The sequence below is a fragment of the Dendrobium catenatum genome, unplaced genomic scaffold (genome assembly GCF_001605985.2).
Source record: "Dendrobium catenatum unplaced genomic scaffold, ASM160598v2 fragScaff_scaffold_231, whole genome shotgun sequence".
NCBI classification, from domain to species: domain Eukaryota; kingdom Viridiplantae; phylum Streptophyta; class Magnoliopsida; order Asparagales; family Orchidaceae; genus Dendrobium; species Dendrobium catenatum.
Window position 1 is genome coordinate 6,761,675 of NW_021318693.1, and position 9,725 is coordinate 6,771,399.

Sequence of the window (9,725 nt, forward strand, 5' to 3'; positions counted from 1 at the left end):
CCGGAACTTAGTTCGTTAAAACTCCCTCGCCGAATAATAAAAAAAAATCGCGCGGCGGGGAGGCCGGGGTCGAATTTTCGGAGCCCACACACTTCTATTTTATTGTCGTAGTTTAACAATTATTATTGTGAGAAGTAATTTTTTATTATCAAATCTACTATAGTACAGTAGTTGCAAGAAATCTAATATCCAACTTTTTCAATAAAAAAATCTATAATACTCATGGAAACTTTCAAAAAATTTGTTTTTCCAGCAATAGTTATATTGCAATTTTTAGAAACAAATGCAACTGCCCCAAACGGTCCATTAATCTTTAAGCCATGTGAATTTATTTTTTTAAGAAAATTGTTCTTTCATATGGTATGCACGTCTATTTGTCTAGTTGTTTAAGTTGAATGATTTGTTACTGACAAGAAAGAAGATTTGTCTATTTGTCAGATTTGTCTATTTGTCAGATTTGTCTTTGTATCTATGCAATCAAAGACTTACTACTCTTTTTTTTTTTTAAATAAACTTTTCCTCTTAGTTTTATCTATAGCCTATCCATTCGCAAGCAAATAAAAATTCTTAATTACCCCTACAAGCATCATATCTTATTGCATTTACACAATATTTATATGCATGATTTGTATGAACATATTCATTGAAAGCTTGTAATTAACTATAGAAATTATAATTTTATCGTAAATGTGATTATAAGATATGTTGGATTCAAAGAAGGTGGTCAGACTGTGATCTATCTAAACGCGAAGAAGTTTCTTTTATAAGGCAAAGTAATACAGTGAATTGGGACATATGTTTGCGAGTTAGAAATCCTAAAAAATATAATATAAACCAAATTTTTACTGTATATAATAGACTTAATATCAAGAACAATTAATCAACATTAGATTCTTCTCTTAAACAAAGAGGAAAAAAAAAACACATCTACTTACATTAACAGACACTTCAAGGAGAAAAAAATTTGAAACATTTTCCAGAAGTAACTTACCCATTTCCAGAAAAATCAAAGTGGAAGGCACTCATGCCTTCTTTTGTTAATGCAGCAATGAGGTTAAGTAACAGTTTCTCATCCTGAAACAAAAAGATTCAAAAACATAATCTTGTTACTAGTGGACACTAACTACGGGAAAAAAAATTTGGCGAACATAAACACATCAAATATAAAAAAAAAAAACTGCACTCTGATCCTTACATGCAGGCCTACATCATATTTGTTATGCCTTGTTTGGCATAATAGGAGCGTACTCTCAGAAATTCTAAAGCTTTGTTTGGATAGGTAACTTGTTTGGCAATAATAGGGGCTCCTCCATGAATTCTTACGCTCATTTTGCTATGAAGTAAATAATCAGAAGGAAATATAGCATACCTAGTAATCACATTTTGACCTTGGATTTCGATGTATTCCATAAGAAATTTCTTTTACCAAGAAAACTAAAATATATGTATTATGATTGTCTAGTTAAACCAAATAAAAGATGAAGTAAAAAACAAGTGTGCACAACATTAATGCCATGTGATGCAGGACTAAGCGAAATGAGTCATTCAAATAGAGATTTAGGCTAAAATAACATCAAAGATTGCAAAATAAACTTCATAAAACATTAAGAACAATGAGAAAATTTGAACTATTAGATCATGTGATACCAAGAAACTAACCAGTAAAGGCTAAACATTAAAAATAGGTGAATCAATTTAAACTAGCTAACATGAGTTGGCACAAGTCCAATATTTAATTAAGGGACCGGTCAGTAGAGTTTCCGATCGCTCAAATTTAAGTAGGGCTTGGCAGATTAATCAACACATATGAGATGATGTTACTATAGATGAAATGAGAAGATCAATATTTAGTTAGAAGAAGAACAAGGGAAGGGCTTGATACTTTGCTCATGAATGGGAGAAATGGAGTTCTTGACGAAATGACAACTAGTTCCTCCTTGGATTCCCCTTGAAACCCTTACTCTTTGATAAATCGATGTCCTCATTGCAAAAGTAAATGCTAGGTTTTTCTTGGAAGGGTAGAATAGTGAGGAAGAAAAGAAAGTTTCAGCTATAGGAGGATTTGGAAGTGGAGAAGTCATCTTGGGAGGTGAAAAGGTATAGTTGGTTGCTTGGGAAAGAGAGAGGGCTGATGTGGTTTGCTTGGGAAGTGTAGTATTTGGCTTGGGAAAATGAAAAGTTAAAGTGGTTGCTTTGGGAAGAGAGAATTTAATGTAGCTTGCTTGGGAAGGAAAGTATTTGTCTTGGGAAAAGGAAAAGTTAAAGTGGTTGCTTTGGGAAGATAGAGAATTAAATGTAGCTTGCTTCGGAAGAGAACTATTAGGCTTGGAAAAAGGAAAAGTTAAAGCGGTTGCTTTGGGAAGAGAGAGAATTTAATGTAGCTTGCTTGGGAAGGGAACTAGTTGGCTTGGGAAAAGGAAAAGTTAAAGTGGTTGCTTTGGGAAGCTTTACATATGAAACTAGAGATAGTGCATCTTTTTTTTTTTAATGTATGGTGTTTGTTTTGTAATAAATAATAATAATACTAAGGGTATTCAATCCACTTAACATGTATATTACTCTCTTTTTTTTAGTTTTTATATATGTTAAGACATGACGAATAGAAAAAAATGATTTTCTTTGTATCAAATCATATTGTTGATATCTTAACGTTTGAATGACAACATAAAATTCTCTATCATATATAGAATACAACTATTTAGCATCATTCAAATTCTCAATAAAGTACACCTTGACTAAGGTAGTCACATATACCAACAAAAAAAGTCATAAGATATCTCAAATATTTCATAAAATCAAGGAGTTTCAAAATTGTTGATGCAATCATCAATACCTTTATCTATTCAAAAGCTTTACCAAAAAATGGTGTCCATTGAACTTCTCTTTTCCAAAATATCTATCAAAGGGACAACGATGGTACTGAAATTCCTAATGAACCATCACAAAATGTAGTTCTCATAAAAACTCCCATCAAAATAGATATTAGAGGTGGCTAAGTTAGAATTGTTTTGATTTGTTTAGGAATCTACCTCAAGTCCCTTAAAAGGCACCGTAAAGCCAAAAAATACATCCTTAAGCTGCACAAATGTGCACCGTTTGAGATTACTATATAACTTAACATCACTTAACTTAGATAATAATTGATGCAAATGATCAAGCAACTCAATCCACATCAAGTTTTAAATCAATGCTATCAAAGTACACAGCTAGAAAGTTACCAATGAATAGCCTAAGCACCTGATTTATCAATCTCATAAAAGTACAAATAGACCATTTATATAACCCATTAGATTAAATATTGTTTTTCATTTATCCTATAGACGAATTTAGATATAATGGCACCAACAATGCAAATCAATTTTTGTATGGTGCAATGACCCAAATATCATATAAAATTTTTCATCCAATCTAGGAATAAGGAATTTGTACTTTGTAGTAATTTTATTTATTGTGCACTTATCACGACACACAAACCAATGATCTTCCTTCAAAATTTTGATAAAATAACGTTCCAGTAGAAATAATTTTTATAGTACATCTAACTAACGTTTGAGCTTAGTAATCTCGGTGATAATAGCTCTATATGAAAATAATGATGTGTTCAATATTCATCAAGGAAGAAAGCTTATCAAATGCTTCATCAATGGTGATAGCCTAAGATTTGATAAAATATTTGTAAACATAATAAAAAATTAGTTTTCAAAAAATAGGAGGACAATTTTCATGTGTGACCTATAAAAATAGTAAAAGGGGCATAGTGATGGTCCTCTAGACATCCTTTTAGCCACAAAAAAAAGTAAACTATAAATGGACAGCAATATGGTCAAAACTATGGATGTTTGTGCCAAAACCATGAATGGCTTAGTAATGTCAAAAGCATTTGACTAAACAAGTAAAATTTGTAGTCTACTCTCGACAGCTTGACTAGAAATAGCCTTCATATCAAATCTAAAAGCTTATTTGATTGCTTAAATGAAGACTCAATAATTTTAGCAAGCACCAAACGAATTGAGGAACCATTAAAATTAAAAATATAAGTGTTTTCTATCCCATTATAGATAATATTCACGTTAAAAAGGCATGGGCACCCTAAGTGGATATCTGTAACACCCGTAAGGAGGATAGCACACTAGATATTGTCTTTGTAACTATCCAACTTAGTAGGAAATCGGAAGCTCACTAAAAGGTAGAAATGATTGGTTCACCCAAGCCACATGGAAAGGAGTAGAATGTAGCTATGGGGTCAAACAAACTCTAAACAACACTACTTCGAGATGACATTAATAGAATTCACATACTCAATGGCTAAATTGCAAATCTTTTTGATGTAAGATGCATACATTAGGAGAATACAGTGTGTTACAAATCCTAGAAGCGGTTGGGGATATGAAAATGCATTCACAACATACTATTACATGGGACTGTTATAAAATTTTGAAAATTCTCATCTATCAAAGACTCGTCATCAATCAAATCCTCAAACTCACCTTCTTCTAGAATATTGGAATCTAAAGTTTCAAAAGATGAGTGCATTGTTTGATGGCATAAAATTTCGAGCAAAACTTGAAACAAGCAACCATCGAAGTGTTAACTAATTTACCAAATACATTCTTTTGTTGTTGTGTAGACTGTGACTGGGAGTTAAAGGCCATTTGATAATGTTAGAGTAGTAAACTTTGGTTAAAATATGGAGTTTTCAACCATGGTGTAGCGGTCGATGACTTGCTAGAATTAATCTACATGAGAAATTGTGTGATGAAATCCTAAAAAATTCTTCTAACTTAAAAGCCTAGTGGTAGGCATCATCAATATTATCAGAACTATATAAAAACACTTTTAACCTTATCTCGAGAGGCGTGTCACTGGTGAATCTAGTAGTTAATTGCAATCATAATAAAAAATCTCAAAACTTATAAAAGTTCATCAAACTGATTAAGATAATTAGTATTTGATTGATAACCTTTTCTAGAATTCAAGAGAGTCTCAAGAACATCCGTCCTATAATGAAGTGGCAAATACTTATACCATAAAATTTATTTCATCTCAGATCATATAATGATGGGGAATAACAAGTATTGTTTAGATGATTTTGGCAAATTTGATAAATTGCATGTCACTCATTTTATGCCAAGCAAAAAAGTGGTCCATTACAAACTCCCAATCCATGTAAGCATCAAGTTCATGGAGATTCTTGAATATGAGAGCATTAACTTTGATCCTTAGGATAAAATCATGACAACTATCAGCTATACAACCATGATCAACGGTAGGTGCACTTAGAAGGGTTGCTCCAAATCAATCTTATCCTTGGAGGGGATGATTTGATGGATATATACCTTGCAAAAACAAATGAGTCATGAGGTTGGCATATACCCTTATATAAACTATCACAAGGTCTAGAATCAATTATAGTGTCAATGAAGGATTGGGTTCCATAGAACCTGTTTATTGGTGAATGCACCTTTGGAACATATTTGTTGCACAAATAAATTTTCCAACATTTGTTTCAAGGTGGCCATATAAATCTCAAGTGTATTAATGTTTCGTCTTAAGTTCAATTTCAAAATACGTGACTCTTTTATCATTATCAATCAGGTTGTATTGGTGATATACACTATAAATAAATTATTTTGAATAGAATACTCATCAAAATTATTTTGTGCATATTATAAAGTGAATGACATGATTGCAAACAATACAACAACAACATCCAAATGTCTAGTGAGAACATCCATGACTAAAGCAAAAAGATATGGGCTTAAGGCTGATCCTTGATGTAACCCAATTGAAATAGGGAAATACTTGGTCAATCCACCTTGTGTTTGAACACAAGTAATAGCTCATGCATACATATCTTTAATGATTTGAATATAAGCATACATATCTTTTTAGGTCTGGAAATACATGATTGCAAACAATATTAATGCAAAATATGATGGCCGCCAACAAGATATAAAAATGATAAACAAACACCTAAAGTATTATTAACAAATGTCATTGCAAGAATAATAAATGTTCTTCGAATCTAAAAAACAAGCTCAGTGCCTTAAGTAAGAAAAATTAACTTGAGTTCAATATCATGCAATAATAAGAGGGAAAATATTTGGAGGAGCACTAAATTTCTTCACTGTAATTCTCACAAAGTATGATAAGTTCAAGATAATAGGCAGGCCAATTGTTATGCAGAGTTATAAGATTTCTCATATATATATATATATACATTATACCTTATCGTAACAGGATCAGAAGTTAAAAAGCTATAATCATCATAAAAGAAGATCTTCCCCCAATTGTTGGTGGTTGCAACGATTGACAACAAGTGGCCAATGGTGGTACTTAGTGCAATCACGATCCAGTCAATGTTGCAATCGAAGAGGCTATCATAACGTCTGTTACAAGTACGCAAAGGAAGCTAGGTTCACACACAAAGTGATCAAAATGTGTGGCAGGCATATGCACTGTTGTGTATCACGTGGATGTGAATGTAAAATAGCATAATGCGTTGAGAAATCAAAAAAATGCATTGCAAATTTATGAATAGGACTACAAAGATGCATAATTGCATGCAATTAACAACAGTGTGAAGCAAGCAAGGACAAATGCTAGTGTTGATGGGTTGCAGAGATGGAGGCAAGTGCATGCACGGTGCAAACAGAATGAATATGGGCGAAAAGGCATGCAATGAGAGCTAAGTGATCGAATGTACGTTGTTAAGCGACACATAGACGATAAGATGAGCACAAAAATTGGGGATCTGTATTTTTAAGGCTTGAATTATGAGCAACTAAAATTAAGTTGTGGCTTGCAGGATGGTTTGGAACTATTCTCCACTGGGTTAGCAAGCGGAGGCGAGATAGATGTTAGGATATTGGGCTCTAGGAGATAGGAGCGGGTGCAAGAGTGGAGTGTGGAATCATGTGGAAAGACAACTACAAGCATTGGATACAAGTTTAAAAATTAGGACTTGAATATAATTATTGGGAATCCAAGCACTGATATTAAAATCGATGAAAAAGAAAAAAAAAAAGATAACTCCATCTACACAATTTGGAGTAATGTGCATGCGTAACTTGGATCTAGCACACACAATTGACCACAAATAATTTTATTTTTCCAATCATCAATAATAATTAAATTATTGACATGGATGGATCTTTATTGATAAAAATGAGGTTATTAAAATAAAGCTAAACTTTTAAATGCAATCCTGTTAAAATCTAACAAACATTAAATTTAAACATATTATAATCAAAGAGAAAATAAAAAATTGGACCATAATTAAAAATTAGGTATAAAAAAGCTTAAAGCAAGCACATTTCAAATTTGTTCTGATCTGATTTGACTTCTTCTAACTAGCCTACGACCATTTGAGCTTTTGTGAACCAATATAGCATATTTGTAGGCATGTGTTGCATTATAGGGCCTTAAAGAAAACCAACTGATATTGGGTGTATCCCATAACTCAAAATTTAAACAAAATGAGCCATTAAAAATGATAGAACCAAATTTTCATAAGTTGATATGCTCTTGGTATGCACAAATTGAAAAATATTACAGATTCCATATTAACTCGACTAAGGAATGATTATAGATGATCCCAGACCTTAACTTTGAGGGCATTTGACTAGTATATTTGATGAAGATCTCATCTAGTAGTATTTAATACATCAATTTTTAATATGCAAAGAAATAAGGTTAAGTGGGCTTCAAACGGATCCCTCTAAGGGGACATATAAGTTACAAAGAGCACTTTCCACAGTGTGCACTATGTACAAGGGAGAACAAAGAAAAAGTGTGGAGAGAGAGAGAGAGGGAGAGGGGGAAGTATGGAAAAAGGTGACGACAATAAGTGTATTTGCTAATAAGTAATATGCACGATAATGAAATAAAATGATCCGAGATAGTTCAGAATTCAACATAAGCTAACTGCTCTAAAACCCTGATTTAGAGAAAACAAGATATCCATTAAACATAGCACAATTCATATTTAATCACATCCAAAGGTTTTCTAACAAATATCATCTCCAATGAGAAATGCACAAAGTTGCACAAGCACCCAATTTTGTTAATTTAAAATTTAGTCTATCTTCCAATCATTCTGTTATTAATAACCGTTCAGAATAAGTTAACCTTGTTAAGAAATCTTTATACTTTGTATATTTAATCAAACGAACTTTTTTCCTTTATCCTAATAAATCTATGCACTTTCTTTATCTGCAAAAAATGCAAAAGCAACTCCAAAATGTTTCAATTAGAACACTTTCCTGTTTGTGAGGTATCATTAAACACTCACGGTATTTTGAATGAAATTTTTTATTCAAATCGAAATCAATCTAAGTCCATTGCCAATAAATAGCAAGATGTAACAATATTACAAGAACAAAAGGCTTCATATATGGCATGGCATATAAATGCCATGAAGTAGTTCAATAAACAAATACAGATTCTCCAATGAACATACCTTCGTGGAGCGGAATCCATGGCATAAAATCACCAGATTCTTGGAACCTGTTGAATGCAACACGCCAACAAGTTTCTCTCCATACTTGTTTAAAATTTCAACCCTTTGCTTAGACACTCCTGAAAAAGATAAATAAAGTTATTCTAATTTAATTCAAGATAACACCAAATAAAAGAATGTAATTATATAGGAAAATTCATAGACTTCTGAGCCTTGGAGTAAATTTAGAATAATATTTGCAATTTCAAGCTTCGAAGTAAATAAATAAATAACTAAACTATGGGGCTAGTTGGTTGCTGAAAAAGGAATGTAGAGTAAAATAAAATACAGTGTAAAAGGAATGCTATGTATTTGAAATGTTTGGAGTGATGGGGACATCAGCAACGATTTCGACACATGTACCTTCAGGAGATGCCGGAGATCGACGGCCACGATCATGATCTTTGTTCTGTTGTGATGTCCCCGCCTATTTATCTGTACTTGTGCCCATCTAGAGCTAGCTTCATTCCTTTATTCAAGTGTCATGATGGGGACATCAGATTTCGACACGTGTACCATCGCCGACGGCGCAGATCGACGGCTACGATCCAAAGCCTCTACTTTTGAGTTATTTACAGCTTATGTCATGTGTTCTTTTCTAAGTTTTCCTAGTTTGCCCTTGAGGGCATTGTTTGACTTATGTAGCCCTGAGGGCGTTCATGTATTTTCTTTTCTTTTAGTTTGAGCCTTCTTATATGAGGCATTATGCATTGTAATCTTTTAGTTTTTGATGAAAATGAAATTTAGCCATTTGTTCTCTTTGTGAGTTCATTTCCCCACGATCTCTTAGTGAGTTCGCCGGAGAAAACTAGATCTCTTTGTGAGTTCTAGTTCGCCGGATAAGACTAGATCTCTTTGTGAATTCCAGTTTTCGAATTATCTAATCTTGTGGAAAATCAACGTGGAGACAAGCGAGGTTAGTAAATCCGTAGTCGTCGAAGCCTTGAAAATTCCATCTCTTCCTTTTCCCCTTGCTCTTGCCACCACCCACGCTAAGCAACTCAAAGTCGTCGGCCACCCTGCCTCCATCTTCCGCCGGTCAGCTCAGCCGCCGACAGCCACCGGCCTCCCGCCGACCAGCCTAGCAGCTCCCCATTGCCACAGCCTCCTTCTCCCCCTCCTCTTTCGAATTTCAAATCTGAAATTTGAGAGTTTCATTAGCCATTAAATGTTTCCTAAATTTCCTCCTTAATTCATGCAATCAAAATAAATTGAAATTGAATTT

General features: G+C 33.3%; 1 protein-coding gene across 1 annotated transcript in view; it reads right to left on the bottom strand.

Annotated features, from left to right (window-relative positions):
• LOC110116765 overlaps positions 1–9,725 on the bottom strand; it is a 38,838-nt gene that overhangs the window by 15,366 nt on the left and 13,747 nt on the right. The window contains exons 2-3 of the mRNA XM_028693200.1: positions 8,462–8,580; positions 992–1,074 (exon numbers count right to left, since the gene is read on the bottom strand). Of these exons, the coding sequence (XP_028549033.1) occupies positions 992–1,074; positions 8,462–8,580 (202 nt within the window). The remainder of the gene's footprint in view (positions 1–991; positions 1,075–8,461; positions 8,581–9,725) is intronic.